This window comes from Anser cygnoides, chromosome 9, assembly GCF_040182565.1.
Source record: "Anser cygnoides isolate HZ-2024a breed goose chromosome 9, Taihu_goose_T2T_genome, whole genome shotgun sequence".
Lineage (NCBI taxonomy): Eukaryota > Metazoa > Chordata > Aves > Anseriformes > Anatidae > Anser > Anser cygnoides.
In genome coordinates, this window is record NC_089881.1 from 13,525,940 (window position 1) to 13,542,647 (window position 16,708).

The 16,708-nt window shown below is 39.6% G+C and overlaps 1 protein-coding gene across 11 annotated transcripts in view; it reads right to left on the reverse strand.

Annotated features, from left to right (window-relative positions):
- LOC106039183 (glypican-5-like) overlaps positions 1-16,708 on the reverse strand; it is a 425,024-nt gene that overhangs the window by 238,947 nt on the left and 169,369 nt on the right. For 10 of the 11 annotated variants that reach the window (XR_007168470.2, XR_010833633.1, XM_048077284.2 and 7 more), the window contains exons 4-6: positions 8,752-8,882; positions 4,365-4,424; positions 2,369-2,494 (exon numbers count right to left, since the gene is read on the reverse strand). Coding sequence is in view for 9 of the 11 variants with exons in the window: in XM_048077284.2 (XP_047933241.2) it covers positions 2,369-2,494; positions 4,365-4,424; positions 8,752-8,882 (317 nt within the window). In the remaining 2 variants the exon portion in view is untranslated. The remainder of the gene's footprint in view (positions 1-2,368; positions 2,495-4,364; positions 4,425-8,751; positions 8,883-16,708) is intronic. The other variant, XM_048077285.2, reaches the window with a different exon arrangement.

The following is a 16,708-nucleotide window of genomic DNA, read 5'->3' on the forward strand; positions in this document are numbered from 1 at the left end:
TATGAAATGAAAGAAAGCAGTAAGGAAAGAGGAACTGTGCTTTTTGCCATTTTCACATCCCGAGTCACCCTGACTGGTTCATGTGAGATGCGCCAGATTAACTGGAAGAGATTTATTTTCTGATACAGAGTTAAGAATAAGGCTCTACTTTGAGTTCAGTACTATTTACTACTGCTGATACTCAATCTCCTAGTCTCCTGGGAAAGGAGAAAGAGCAGAGAGAAATGCATCTTCAGGCATCACCAGGGCAGGAGATTTACTTCTTGTACGGGCAAAACTCATGACATGTCCAGCCTGTCAAACAGATGATGACAGGAGTAAAATTTGCCAGCTAGCAGGTGCCGTGCTTGTGCTGCTGTATAGCACGGCTGGCGGTGCAGGCTGTCCAGAGAGTCTCCTAGCATGATCGATACTGTGACATAACTGATAAATATATACATGTTGCAGTCTGGTTCAACATACAAATTTAAACTTTTTTCCCCCCTAATCTGCCTATGGAATATGTAAATACAAACATCTACTTCAGGGTTGAGAGGTTGGTTTTGGTTTTCTTTTGCTGTTTGTTTTTTAATTCAAAATAACAGGGGTCATTAGTCTCTTCCCTGCTTTTTCCCATCTTGCTACCCATTTCAGGCCAGAAACTTTTCTGCATGTCCCCAGCTCTTGGAAAGTTACAGACTAGCAAAGAAACAAACAAACAATAACTTTCCCTTTCATGTCCTTCTAAAACACATGTACCAGCAATTTAGGCAGCAATTTTTTAATGTATTTTTTAAAAGCAGACTAAAATTAAGCCTAAATTTTGATTTAATTTTTGTTCAGATAGCTGCTATAGAAAACGTTTTTCTTGTTTTTGCTCTTTTTTTTCCCTCCACAAGAAAACTGTTTGTTCTAGAAGTTAGCTGTGTATCCAGCAACTTGGTACCAGCAAAAGGGATTCTGAAATGCAAATACTTATTAAAAATATTGCTGTTCTCCCCATTTCCTCTCTGTTACTCTTACAGTAAAAACTTCAATCAGTATTACAATGGCTGCATATTAATATTTAGAATATTGCACTACTGCCAAAACGTCCAAATATGCGCTGCTACAATTGATTAGTAATGCCAATACGCACTGAAACATTAAAGTTATCTTTGAATGCATTAGACATGTATTTATCTCTGAGTATCTTAGACATAATTAAGCTGAAGTTATTTACATAAGAAAAATCTAAGCAGAGCTGTGTGGGAGTCAGAACTCCCTTTAATAGGACAGCCGATAATTGTAACATCTCTGTTCCAAATTGAAATTACTTCACAACTTCTACAAAGCAATTTTCAGTAATGAAAATTGTTTTAAAGCAAGAAAACAGAACACTAGAACTTTATCTTCTAAAACTGTTAAGGACACAGAATACACTTCAAAAGGAAACATCATGAAAGCCAACACAATCTCATGGAATGTCTCTTTTAACAAAATGTCATTTTTGGAAAACATTCAGTGGCACACTTCCAACCAACTCTCACTACAAAAACTGACATATACGTTGACAGTGATAGTAACGGGTACAGTTACATTCTGAATGCTTCTTTTTCTCCTGGGGGCAATGTTGCCTCATGTTATGCCGAGTAAGAGAAATGACAGTAAAAAGTTTAGTTCATGAAGGGTGCAAGTGTACTTTCCAGTTTGGATTCCAAAAGGTGGTAGGAAAGATTGTAATAACATACAGAGGAGAAAATGTAGGTGACAAACTAGGACAATGCTTTCACACCACAGTGCTTCTAGCTGATCTATCAACACAGAACAGTGTATTCATTAATTGTTATTTTATTGGAACTCCCACAGAACATGCCATGGTAAGGACTCTTGGCAATTCCAAAATCAGTTGTTATTCGAAGTGCTGTGTCAGAAACATTAAAAGGAAATGGCAAGGAAATCCTTTAACATATCATCGTGTGACCACTGTATTTTTATGAGACCTTTGCAGTAAAAGCTGTGTATTTTTTATGGCCAAACACAACGTTTAGCTCCATACTAATGATGGTATAAACACCAGACCTGAAGGAACTTCCAGTCAGTTACTGAGGTACTCCTCGCTAACTCAGCTTTAGAGGGTAGGATGTCTCTATAGATAAAGAGCTCTCCCTATATAGAAAAAGAACCCTTCAAAAGGAGCCCTTCAAGAAAGTGTTCCACTACATTTAATACAGATACCTAAAACTCAGCATTAACAATCACATAGGTTAGCAAAATCCTTGCTCAATTAAGCTTCACTATGAAGGAGAAACTTAATGATGACAGTAACGTCTCAGAATGCTTCTTAACCATTAGGGGATACGAAGTCACCTTTTTCACCATTAGGGAAAGCTTTTACACATAACCTTACCTTTCTACAACATCTTCTCCATTCCAGCAGGTTGAGCTGTCTTTCATCACCAGGTCTCCCTCACACAGCCTTTCCGCTATAGAGGCATAAAAAGTTCGGGATCGCTTCATGTAATTGATGAATTCTCTGCAACATAGGAAGAACGTATTTAACAACAAAACCATACACATGATTTAAGCCCCCTGTCAATTTAGCCGTCCGCAAGATTAAAAGTTTAGAACCCACCAAGAAATTAAAAGTCAACAAACCTAATTATTTTTTATTTCTAGTGTATTTCTACTCCTAAGCATAATCCAGCTTTAGTTGGCTGTTAATACACAATTTCATACAAAGGTAGGCTTTAACCAATTATGTTAATACCTCAAAATTTGAAAGAAGTCCATTTCCACAGTTTCAAGATAAAGAGATTAAAAACAAAAAAAAATGAGAAAACAACATCACTAAAAGGAGTGTTTTTTCTTCCCTGTTACTGGAATTTCTCCCTTCCCTGCACGAGAGATGAATAAAGAACACTGTCAATATCCTCCTGGGTGGAAAAGGTTTTCTGAAGCTAACATCCTGTGACAAAACCTGTAATATGCCATGTACCCCCCACTTGCAACAACAGTATAGAAAGCCATCTCCTTGGGATGTACTAGGGCCATTTTCTCCCCATCATCACTATCCATGTCATGTTCATATTGGAAAGAAGTTTCTTTTCTGTTAAATCTGGCACCATGCCAATAAGAGGAGGCTGCCTGCACTTTGGAGAATAACCAAAATTCCTGGCTAGCACAAACAGACCGTTTCCAATGATGTGTGTATGGAAAAACGTCTTGAGGGCAAACTGCTGCCTCTATAATCTGGTTATGCCCATAATATGTATCTGGCTGAGGCAGCCATAAAAATAAACTGTAACAAAACGAGTTAATTCACCACACATTGAGAGTACTACCCTACATTCACAGTTTTAAAAGCTCCTATTTGGTATAAGATGGCTAAAGATACTGATAATGAGGACAGAAAAACTGAACTAGAACTATCATGGAGCTACCTGTCTCAGAAACCCATCAATAGCTCCTTTTGGAAGGCCAGAGGACTCATTCTGGTTTATTATGCTTCTGCCTGGCAGGCTCTAAGACAGCACTACACGGACGAGGACCCTGGGGATAGGGCTGGAGAATGGCATCTGAACAGTCAGGACTTAATACTCTTTTGGGAGCAACATTTGCTTTAAACAAGCACCTTTCAGGTCCACTGACAGGTATCTGCCCCTACCAGGCTTAGTCAGTGGTCAGCTTTCCCCACAACCATCTCTTCACTTTCACTGAGCTTTTAGCCATCCCATTTGTCTGACATGCAGTGAAATCCTCCTTTAGATAAATTAGCCATCCCATAGTCCTAAGGAACAAGCTTACCCTAACAATGCAGGAAAGCTATCATTTTAAGAAAAATAAAGCCGGAATTAGGGGGTTTACGAGGAAAAAAGTCAGTATTTCTAACTCTTGACCACTCACTTAAAGATGTGTGCTCAATGCATTTACGCAGTAAGGCTAAGCCTGGACAGAAGGCCACCTACCTGACAGAATCCTCCTGAGAGCACTGATTTTTACAAAGATAGATTAATACAAATTTATTCTCTAGAATGCGGTTTTCTTTGAAGGAGGTACAGATCACCCTTTTGAGAGAGTCTAAAGCTTGTCTTACTCAGCTCACCCCAAGAGGCTTAAATTCATTTGCATTTTCAGCAGTGGGGCTCTGACATTTCAAAGCAGCATCTCAGCAAATGCAGAGTTGTGTGTCCAACTCTTAATCTTAACCAGTGAAATTATTTACTTTTCATCAGTATAAAACTAAACACACTAGGTAGAGAATGTACGGTTTCCCTGTGCCCCATTGTATAAAAGCTGCAATCATAAGTACACCAATTCCTAGATTAGAGCTGAAACAGCAGCTTACAATGGAGATGAGCAAAGCATAAAGACAACAAAGTATGTCACCTTGGTTTCATTCTTACCGAGAGATTTTTTTCAAACTTCTTGATTTGTCATTCTTTGAAGCTTTCAGAGGCAGAGAACTGGAATAGGCCGGGGAGAATAAGCATCAGTCAGGAGAGGTTGGGGAGTAGGGGAGAAGCAGGAGTTCAGGCAAATGAGGGAAAGAAATGAGAAACAAAAGAGAAAAGTAAAAATTATTTGAAAGAAAGGTCATCAGGCACATGCATAGGATAATATAAGAAAACAAATAAGGAGGAAAATTGTCACGAGATTTTCCCAAAGCATAGACACAATTAAAAATGTCAAAGCAATACTGAAACAATACAATGGAGATTTTGTTTCTCTTTTTTTCAACTAGGAGCACAATTACAAATGCAGCACACAGCCAAAAGCTGAAAATAAATTCGGTGGGACTCAAATTAACCATAACTGATACCAAATGGAAGAACTGCAAATATATGAGGCTATACAAGAAAACAATGAGAAACAGTTTAGAATGAGCACCATGGGAAGGAGGATACAAATGAGTAGCATTTGTTTTCTTGTGCAATGAGCAATTTGCTCTCTGTTAATAAATAACGCGTATACAGATATCTTTCGCTGTTTAGTTCTGGACAGACTGCACCAATGAAAGAAAAAAAAAGCTGTTTACAAAGCAGGACAGATAGGCTGTAAGGTTGTATCTGAGGAAAAACCGTGGAAAAAAAAAACTGGCAGTTACTCAGTGCAAATCCATTTTGTGGCACTGATATCCTGAGGTCCCTTGATTAACACTGTCTTTAACATTAACAGCCTGATACAGTTTTCCATCTACTGATTTAGTAACACACACTGTTCTTTCTTAAACCAGTACTCTGATGTATAAAGCAATGGCAACACCTGGAGTAATACATGCCTACAAACAGGTTTAACAACAGTTGCCAGTCCAGCTAGGAAGTCTTACTGGACAGAAAGCATCTCCTTTGGCAGCTGTCAGGCCACCCTTCTACCCTCCTGGCAGCATTTCCATCCAGTTTTCTGGGAGCTGAAGGCCAGGGATGACCACAGGAAAGGGATGACCTGCAGTAAGCATCAGGCAACTGTCACCTGCCACCACTGAAGCAGTTGTTCCAACAGAGCCCGTGAAAAAATTAAATCAAAGTTTTATCAGGGCAAATTTGGACCAGCTGAAACGTCTGCTTTGGCCAGCCAGAAACATTTCATTCTTCACCACAGTAATTTCTTTGCATCTGGCGTTAATATCTGTTTTGTACTAGCACTTTAATATTTATATTTCAAAAAAATCATGTGAAATCATGTGAAGTTTGAACCGATAGTTAATTTTAAATAAAATAGATGACCTTGACTTCAAACATTCTCAAGGAAACTCAAAAGTGTTTATTTTAAGATGTATAAGACATCTTCAAGCCCACAGAGTAACAAAGAAATCCCCCCACAAAAAATCATTTCAAAGCCTGCCTCCTTCAATTAAGGACCTAATACCGTGTTGTATTTTTCTTAAACATAATATAGTTCTATAGACAGATCTATCCGGTCTGTGTTTAGCGGTTGGAAATATTACATGCAGCAGCCATACTAGAAGACAGGTATCCAACTTTGCCAGGAGTCTGAACCCTGACCAGAATAGTACTTTGTGCTGAACTCAGCAATAACATTCCAATTTACTGATCTAGATTCTGTACATGCCATGTAGATTCCCTGGACCATCATATGGTTTCAATTTTCTTGTCATCTCTACTATATGTTATAGTAACCTCCACATTAAAAATTACTGCAGCACCAATTCTGCCAGTTTCAGTTAATCCCCAAATATTACTGCATAATGCAAAAAAATAAATGTTCTAAATCTATACTTCTCAGCTTAATTAGAAGAACAGGTTTGCTAGAAGATCATGCAACAATTATTCAGGTTTCAGCTTCTTACATTATTTTCTTCCTGACACTTGGTGCTGCATAGCAAAAAGCAAACAGGCAGGAATGGAATGGGGGTGGAAATAAAGACGAGAAATCTCACAGGAACCCATGACGCTAATAGAAGCAGAACAGGGTTCAACTACCCCAAAAGAGGATCCAGTTGCTACATGAATTCAGGGAGCACGCAGGACCATGCATCCTGGTTTTCAAATGCATGAGCAGCTTTGCCTCTACTGAACAGGTGAAAGCAGAGGTTCTCATTCTCTTTGGAAAAGGAGCTAGATTCTGTAACCAGCTTTGCAAAGATGCAGTACCTTTGGAACAAATATACGTACAGAGGTGTGAACATCACCAGGATTTTAAGGGCATCTTTAAGTAGGTACTACAGCACAGATGAGAGTCAACTTTGTTGTGATTTCTCCCACAGCCCTGCTGCTAACCTGACTGGTTCTCTTGAGTTTGAAAACATTCTGGTGCATTAAGAGAATGAGCCACAGCTTTTTTACGTACTTGAAGAGTGCTTGCTCATTCCTTTTCCTTCCCTATTCTGCAAGGCAGGAGTCATGTTCCATATCCTGCCTGAATTAAGGATCATTTGGAGGGACTATCTGTGACACAGACCAGCAGACTGGGACTCAATCGGGCCAATTCCCAGTGTGACCTAGGACCTAAACTGACAGCTGACATAATTGCTCCTTATTTTTCAGATTGCCAGAAGGAACAGCACCAAAAAACATTCATGTAATTACTCTCATAACCTAGATCCCCCTGCAGCGGTTATCTGTCACTAAGTACCTTTTGTACAACCTGCTGCAGTGATGAGTTTACCCTTTATTATAAAATTTTATTACCTAAAATTACTTTTTATTGATATGTGTGATTAAATGATAAATGGCAAACAACAGCAGCCAGTCACTGTGTATTTCATTCTATTTACTGCTTCACAATCACAGAAGCAAAGTACAAGCTTTGTGACGTGTTTTATAGCGAGTTATGGAAAATATTCTTCACTTCGTACTAATTATGGCTCCATCATTAACTTCTGGTGCATGGGCTCTCCACAAGACTTATCAATGTTATATTTTAGCAACACTTTATCCTAATTCTGTAAGGGTGGCCTTATTTTAGATGTTTTGGATAATTTAATTTTTAGTGCACAATTTTGAGAAAGTCTATAACAAATTAGGTTTAGCATGTATTTTTTTCCAACTACAGGTCTTACATTTTAAAAGGCCAACATCTAAATAATTCTAGATGGTTGGGAAGGGAGCAGATCTTCAGGTGAGAAAGAACTGCTGTCATGCCACCGAAGACACCAATTCCTATCTCCCAGCTAACAGACTGCTAATTCTGCCTTTTTGGTTGCCAGGATGTAAGTCCCAGAGAAGTCAGTGCATTATACACAAGACAGGCTAAAACTCTGTATTTTTAAAAGCATATTTTGTTAATTATACTATAATTATTCTTTGGACTATTACTGCTGAATTTATTGATTTTCTTAATGCCCTGTACTTTGATATTCAATTTGCATGGTTAAAAATTATTATTTCCAAGCACCAGCACAAAAAGTTATGTTTTAAATTACAAAAGGATAAAAATACTGCTATCACTCAAAAAAATTAACTTCTTGCTGTCACTTAATTAAAATAGTTCTTTGTTCATGTAAGCTCAGATGACAAAATAGCAATGGATAAAAACCTCATCTTCATAACTTGGGCACCAGAACCCAGACTACGTAAATTTTAATGTCAGTTATCAACATACAGGGACACACATAGGCTCCCTGGGAAGATGAGACACCGTTCTTAGCTAGACGCATATGCCCAGCATGATTTCACTCACTTTACTGAAGTTGTTCCAGATTTACACTGGTGTTACTGAGAACAGCATGTTAGCCAAAAATATGTCATGGTGATTTTATAGTCAGTCAGCTCTGACATCTACTCATGTATCAACAGCAGCATTGCAAAGACATCCTTCCCTCCCCACTTCAAATTTACAGAAAGCCAGTCCAAGAGGCACACAAGGGATCTTACTGCCTATATCAGTGAGAAGGAAGAACCTGTTACTTCCTCCCCAACCCTGTGAAATCAGGGACTTTGTGTCACGGTAATCGATCTTTCCTTTTCACCCCTTTCTCCTTCTCATTTCTGACCCAGATAAGCCCAACTCCTTAGGAGCAGTTGTATTTTAAGTAATTCAGACTCAACTGTAGAAATTACTCAGACCTTACTATAGAAAAGCTTTCATCATTTTCATTGAAAGTTTCTGGAAATAATGAACACCTGGGTGCTGAGTAATGACATCAAGTCTGGCCTGTAAAAAGCTTTTCCTGGAGAGACCTGCAATGCAATACCAGTGTAACTATCAGTGACGGCAACAGCTGGAATGCACACAGACAAGATGACAGAACTGAAACACTCTGGTACAAGGAACCAGCAACACTAACTGTGAGGCAGAATTTATTTGAATTCAACTGTGGCTTAGGGTTACCTTCTTTTATTGTTCAGACTAGCGTGAGCCATCACAAGTGCCTGGGTTTCAGTCGCTTCCTTCACTGGCACTATATGGTCTGATGACAGGTTCCCTTCTTGTTGTTTGGGCTGTCCACACACTTTATCAACCTGTACGAAAGGAAGGGAAAGGAAAACTGGGTTTGAATGGAGAAACTGATTTACAATTGCCCAAAGGTCAGCTTGCTCCTTGCGGCTAGTGTTTACTGCAAGAGAAGGTGTCTGGGAGAGAGAAGGAAATTCTTCTTCTTCCAGGACCTAGAAACTAGCCGTCTGCATTAGAATGACCAAACTATGAGGCAGTGCAGAGCCCTGCTACCAGAAAGCCAACAGCCACTAGATACCAGACTATAGTACACCTGGAAACAGGCTTAAATGGTGACACCTCAGTATAGATCTATTATAAAAGAGATTGACAGAAGTATTGCCAAAACCAACTTTTATTTAGAAACATACCCATATACAGAGAGTAGAGTCTTATGTCCTATTTGGATTCTGAACAGGCTTATAAACAGAAAATAACTGAGCTTTCCAGCCTTTAACTAGACAATGTTCCCTTAGAACAAGGCAATAAGCAGAAGAATTCAGCATGAACAAATCACTGTCAATAAAGTCAGTGCACTTCCCTTGAAGAAACAGAATCAGAAGAAAACTCAGTCCCAGGAACCATCAGTGCCTTCGAACCTGGGTTCTCAGCACTAACACTGCTCAGCCATTTGCCCTTGCTGTCCCCTTCCTGGAGCCTCCCAGGGGATTTCACACAAGAGCAGGAGAAAGCAAGCTTGCATTTATCCTTTGTGCACTGTGGGTCTGGCAGTGCTCCTGCATCCTGCCACATTTATTTGCTCTAACAGCTTTAAGTGACAATAGTAAGACAAAGCTCTTCCCTTCTAATCCACAAATAAGTCATATGCAACATTTTCACCTACACTTAAATCCTCAAGCAAACACAAAAAGAAGACAAAGAAAATCCTACTGACGGTATGGTACTACTAGAAACCACACAGAATCCATCATCCCACACAGTGCTGAATTTGGTATCTCTTCTCCAGTTTTCCATTATAACCCACGGAAGACAAATTATTGCTTGTCTCTGCACTTCACCACATCTGTAAAACCCTTATCAAGTCCTGGCTGCCTATCTGCTGAATATTCCAGAGCACCAAAGTCTTCAAATAATTTTCTCTCTGCCCCTTTGCACCACTATGTTGCATATGGGTGTGTCTGTGGCAGTACAGGACAATTTTCTCTCTCCCATCTCCTCCTGGAAATCTACTGTGATGTAAATCTAAAAGATATTTTCCTCTGACAAAACAGACAAATCAAATATGACAAGTGGGAATTTGTACGAGCGTGACATCTAACATCAGTCTTGGGTGTATAAGTTACAGCTCAGTCCAGTATAATATGCTGTGAGGAATCCAAATCTAGCAACTGAATGCCAGCATATTGGATTAACACTGACATACCATCTGCGGTCAGAATAGGAACCAGTCCCCTCACTCAGCACTGAGCACTGTGTATATTGTTCTGGTCTCACCAGGGAACACCACCACATTGCTTTAAAACACAACTTTGTGAAATAAAATATTTTATTTCCATTCCTTTTAAACTTCTGAAAGAAATAAAGAAAACACTCCGCAAATGAAAATATACAACAAATAAGTCCTTTCAAACTCTCTGGAGCTGGAGAGAGGGGTCATCTGGGCTACATTCCCAGCACAGGATTCTCTCTCTTCTGTGCCCCAAGTTTCCCAGGTCTCTGACAACATACAGACCAAATTGCCAACATAGATTTCTGCAAGATCCATCTTGGATTACATTATGTAACTAATGTTCAGATCTTCAAATTACGTATATCTCAAAACACGTCACTGTGGATTAGACAGCTTTAACCAACTAAGAGAGCAGTTTGCAAAAGGAAGGTAGTTCTCATACACATGGGTGATGAAGAACTCCATGATTTTTTGGGGGCTTTTCTCTGAGAATTTCAGAGGTTTAGAGTCATCATTTTTGTTATGAATCAATAGTTTAAGCAGCCAAATGAAAATACTCACTTTGTTTTGATTTGTATTTTTGAGACCATAGAAATAAAATGACTGTTTAAATTGCCAAACCTTAACTTTTGGGTTTTCTTTTTAGCTAATACTTCCAGCTTCCTGCAAATCTAACAAAACCACAACGCTTGAGCAAAAAGTGTTTCTCAGCGGAAAATTTTAACCAATTCTACTCCATTAAAAAGAAGGTGAATGAACCATCCGACGAAACAGGTCACATTATTTACTTTTTTTTTGGGGGGGGGGGGGGGGGGGGGGGGGGGGCTTGTAGGCTTTTCAATGCCTCTCTTCTCATCAGTATGCCAAGAATCACTGGAAATGCTCCCCAGCTTAAACTGCTTGGCCTTGTGTGCAGGTAGATGCCCTGGCTTCCATGGGCAGATCAGCCCAAGCCCGGCTTCTCAGGCTGCTTCCACCGGTGCCACAGGGGCCTCTGCAGTTCCAGCAGAGATGCCGGAGGCCCTTCTGTAGCCTTCTCTTCCCACCCCTCCCAATAGGAAGCTCTTCGAGTTACCGTGATCACCAGATCTTCTTTCTTTCCCCTCTGCTTCTGCAAGGACAGGGGATTTCATCCCACCTCTGCTACCCTGGTTTGTATAGATGGTTTGAAAACTTGCAGCCATGAAGGTAAGAACAGCAGATGTCTGCATGCAAAGACCAAACCCTCCTGTGGCTCTTGAGTTACTCCCAGTTGCTAGAATTCAGATTTTGGATGAGTTGAAAAGAAATCTAATTGTATTTTTCTTTATGTGGTCTGACTAATGTCTCATTGAAACATACAGTTTTCTGCAAAGTAAAATATGATAAAAGGCTAAATTTTACTAGCTAAACTTTGGCAGTCACGAAGTTGATAACAGAGAGCACACTCCTGTACAGAAAATCATCTTAAACTTCCAGCTAAGGTACTTATGAAAAATAAGTTAATGTGGCGTATATTAAAAAGCATAAGGAATGTCATTTAAGAAACAATATGGTGTTTTCTGGAACTGGAATACAGGGACTCTACTGCTACAACCCACCTGTCAGAACGGTAAGAACATGGAGGGACCTCCTCTCATCCTGATGTCTACACCGTCAGTTTCACTCAGAGCTCATGAATCCAATGTCACCACCAAAAGGAAAAATAGTGCAACTAGAAACTGGGACTGGATTTTCTAAAATATATTTCCTTGTATGCATTACTTACTACTTCCATGTTACCTCCAACTAAGTGCAAAGTCTTTAGTTGTTGTTTTTAATAAAAGCTAAGACTCCTCTACTGACACTGGCGAACATTAGAACTTGACACAGAAACAAACAATATCTAATATTAGGAAAGGTAAGAGAAATACCCAACATTAGTTGTACAGAACTGGAGACACCCATGATAAAATTTAATAACAAAAAAGACTAGAAACAAAAAACCCACTGCTCTTTTCCTAAATTCAACTTTTAGTTATCTCAGAATAATCGAGAATCAACATAAAGAATGACTAAGTTAATTTACTTCTTTGATTTTTGAACTTGAAAATAAGCCTAACAATCTTATATTACTGAAAGAAAATCATCCTTCATGAGCTATAACACCACTAAGGTCATTTGTCTTGTTCTCTTGGACGATATTTAATTATGTCTACCCTCTAACAGTGAACGCCTACAGCTGAAAACTAGTATTCCTCATACATCATCATCTGAATTCTTGATGTTCCACAATTATATACACTTTTATTACGCTTAAAGCTTTTTTTTTTTTTTTTTACTTATACACCAATGATTTTACTTAAATATCTTTCCAACAACCACTAGCTACATTTCTTCTCCTGTGAACTCTCTTTGTAATGGCATACAGACTCACATATATGTATATATGGATTATTTGACCTCTTAATATTTGTTCTTTAAAAGGATGGCTATTTACAATTATTGCAAAGGTTTAACAAAATAAATTGAAAAAAATCTCATTTGAAATCTTTTGAACTCTTGCAGCTTGAGCAACCTTAAACATTGAGGTCATATTTAATATACCTAATATAATCAAACAAGGCAAAAATGTCATGCCCTTCTAGATACTGAGAGCATCTTATCTCCCCGAAGCAGGAGACCTTTTCACTAGTTCAGAAGAGTAATTTTCTTTGATTTTGTAATGGGAAGCTTAGTATTTTAAAATACAAGATTTTCCAGTGATCGAGCTTAGAGTTAATACTGAAATGCTGACACATTTTCCAGCAGACTTTCTTCCCCAAGCTGTAACCCAGTCCCGCCCGGCAAAAACCCAGAGCCTGGCCGAGCACTCTGCCACACCACACCCCGCCGGCAGCGGGACCGCGCACCCCACCACTACGCTTCTGATTACAAGTGGGGTTTGCTGCTTCCAGCTGCCAAGTCCAAAGTGAGGGAAGCAAGAAATGGTGAGTTATGGGGCAATGAGGCTTCAATTCTCAGACTTACATGCCTGCTATTAGAACTCATTTTGCTTGAGTCAGACACACCCTTGTCACTTGATCACCAAAATGCCAGAAGACACCAACAAAAACCTTGTTATTTTCTGCTGACCAAGCCAATGACCAAATTTCATTATGCAAACACAGTGCCCTCTCCATCGGAGGGGCTGCCACATATCGCTCTCACATTATTGTGAAACGTTCATTTCCAACGCTCACAAGATGACTGGGATCACATTTGACAAAATGTAAGCTAGGGCCAAACCGTGCACAATTTGCTCATCACCACTGTCCGCAGTTCATTGAAAAAATCTTATACTCAGTGAAGAGAGGCAATAGCTGGGAAGAAATATATCACAATGAGAAGAGATAGCAAGTAACTTTTGATTTTGGTTTCTTTTAAATATTCTCTTTGTAATACGTTACAGATTACAAACACCGCATTTTGCTAGTAGCAAAGTTCAGCCACACATAAACAAACTACGGGATAATTAGTTCAACTGCTAACCCGAGTGAATTGTATTTCACTTGGGAGGTGAATATTCTCCCGTCTCGTAACTTTTATCTATTGGACAGATTAATGTAAATCCATTTCCTACAAGTCTTGTGAAAATTGGCAGATAGATATAGAGCTGTTATTAGATACTAGATTCTACCGAGAAGTACTATAAATTTTTCAGAAGCAGGAAATGCGTCTGTTGAAGTTGACACTTAATCAGACATCAAAGAACCAAACCATGAAACTTAAATCCAGACAACACAAGGCTCTGCATGTTCTGCTGCCTGTGGAAAAAATATTTGGTTTTAATCACGATTTGAATTACAGCAGTATTTCTAGGTTCAATTTTGCAATCAAGATACAAATGAGCCAGAAACATACACAACAAAGCGCTGTAAGAAGAAAAGCTCACATGAGGAAACTACAAGAGACAAATCCTGAAAAATGATGGATGACTACTAAGATACTGAGATACAGATCATCCTGTACCTTTATGAAACATCTGGGCTCCTGTTACAATTATGCACATCTCACCATCCTGTTCAAACAAACAAACCAAAAAAAAAGAAAGAAATCAACAGGAAAATAGCAATGTTGTAGCAAGACTGCAGAAGTAACGGAATGTTATTTCTGATATTGATTAATTGACGCTGAAATCTGATTTGAGTTCCCTCATTTAATCCCATCCATTTCAATGACCTTGCATGCTTTGGTGTGCTACTGTTCTGCACCCAAAGCCAAGGAAATTTGGCCTCCTCTACAAGCGCAGGGGGATAAGGTACTTCAGCTACGAATCTGAGAATACTTTCTTGCTCCTCACTAACTGCAGAAGTCTGTCACTACTGCTAACACTGACAGTGCTGCCTCCTGTCTCAACAAGGTTTGAAAAAGATAACTGTAAGAACATTTGGATGCCAGCTTGCAGAGTAGTTTGACAATATCGTTCAAGATCCTCACAGTTTTTCTCTGGGAACTGTATGTCCCATATAAAATGGATAAACAGCGTGTAAGGGTTATTTAGAACCTCAAAAAGCTTGGAGATGAAATCAGTAAATCCAGAAAGTTCTAATAAATTCCCTGTCTAAAAAGTGGGCTATGAACTTCAGGCAGTCATTTCAAGGTCAAGGGAAGATTAAATAAGACCAGAAATCAGTTATACTTCAGCCATACAACAGAGTTGCTGAGGAAATGCTTACGCAGAACAGGAACTAAACTGTCATGCTAGTACAGAACAGGCAAGGTGCAAATCACAAAGCTGTAACTCAAGTATTTCCAAAGTCTCTCCACTGAAAAGCATGTACCATTACAAAAGTTCACAAATTGTAACATCTCCATTAACGAAAAGCACAGTTATTTCCTCTTCTCTAAGGAACAGAAGCCCAGAGAGATCTCAGAGGACCTAACTGCATGGTAGGTTCAACCAGGTAGGGAGCTGGACTAGTAAGCAGGTATGCAGACCCCATTCCAAGCTCCGAAGTGCAAAGTCATTTTTCAAGTATACATACAAACAAGTGGGGTGCCTGGGGAGAAGTAGGACAGTTATAGGGATCTTCAGTATTGCACAGAATATCAACTCACACAAGCTTCTCAAAGTCAAAAAGGGGCAGGATTCAAGCACACAGAACTTACAGGAGAACAATTTACACAGATGCAATCAACTTCCTCTTGCACATTTCTAAAAAGAGTCCAATCTGATGCTTTACAAGGCCAAGCAGCACTCCTGGATGCCCTTATAAAAAGCATTACTTAAAAACCCTGTCAGGAGCATTCTGCAAACAGCCCTGAAACTGGTTCTTGAAAAGAGAAAAGCAAGCACTGTATTAGGAGGCTTTGGGTTTATGTGAATAGACATTGTTGTCTTTTGTAGGTTTTGTCTGCAGCATAAGAGGCAACTTTTCAGGCATCAACAGGGTGCATGCAATGGTCAAGTCCTCCAGCAGCTTCTTGAATGAATCACATTCTACAAGGCCTTCTCCCACATTAAAAACTCAAATTAGGAGCAATGAGAATTTGGTGCCTTATTCTACAACACCCTTAATAACCAATGGTTAGATATATGAACAATACATATATGAATAATATAGGAACAGTACCTGAGGAGTAATGAGCACTCCCCTTCTCCCCCATAACAACCCCAAGGTTCAGCTCTAATCACTCCTGACAGTCAGCCACTATTGTGGCATTTGCCCATAGATATTGACAGCCTGGAAAGGCTAAGCTCAATTTTTTAAATTAATTACAATAATCTAGTGTGGAAGGGAAATTCCATTGGGAATCAATCCAACTGAGTCATTTTTAAAGCTCTCAGAAAGATTAGGTAACTTTAAAGTTAGCATATGAAGAAAATCAATTAAAAGATTTTCAATTCAAATTTCTCTTATCACTTCTCAAATTAATTACAGTGTATCAAAATGGTATTGCCTGTTATGTGTTTATTATTTATTCCCATTCTGAAGTGAAAGCAATTACCAAAATACTGCTGGAATTTCTCTACCACTGCAAGCTCACAACACACCTAACAGCAACCTTCTTCAAAGGTTCAGTAGTCAAGCACAGGAAGTAGCACAGAAAGATCATACGTATTTCAGAAACAGAGGTATATATAAAAAAGAACGTAAAACACTCATGCCCTCTTCCCTAGCAGGCAAGTGCTGTGCAGACTGAGCCCAAGGGCAGCAGGTAGCGGTGCAGCTAGAAGTTCCCAGCGGGAGCTGCTACTCACACAGGGGATGGCAGCCCCAGCCCCGCAGCAAGGGCCGGCACCACGTCACCTCCACGGGCCAGGCCCAGAGGCGGTTCTCCTTAGCCCGGTGCAGCCAAAGCACCGGAAGTGTCAATGCCAGGCTTTGGCTGAGCAAACAAGGCTCATTTTGAGGCAGCCCAGTCAGAGATCACTCCGTCACTGGCTGGGATGAAGGCTGGTTACCTCTGGCAGCAAGGACTGACAGGCAGAGAGATCCT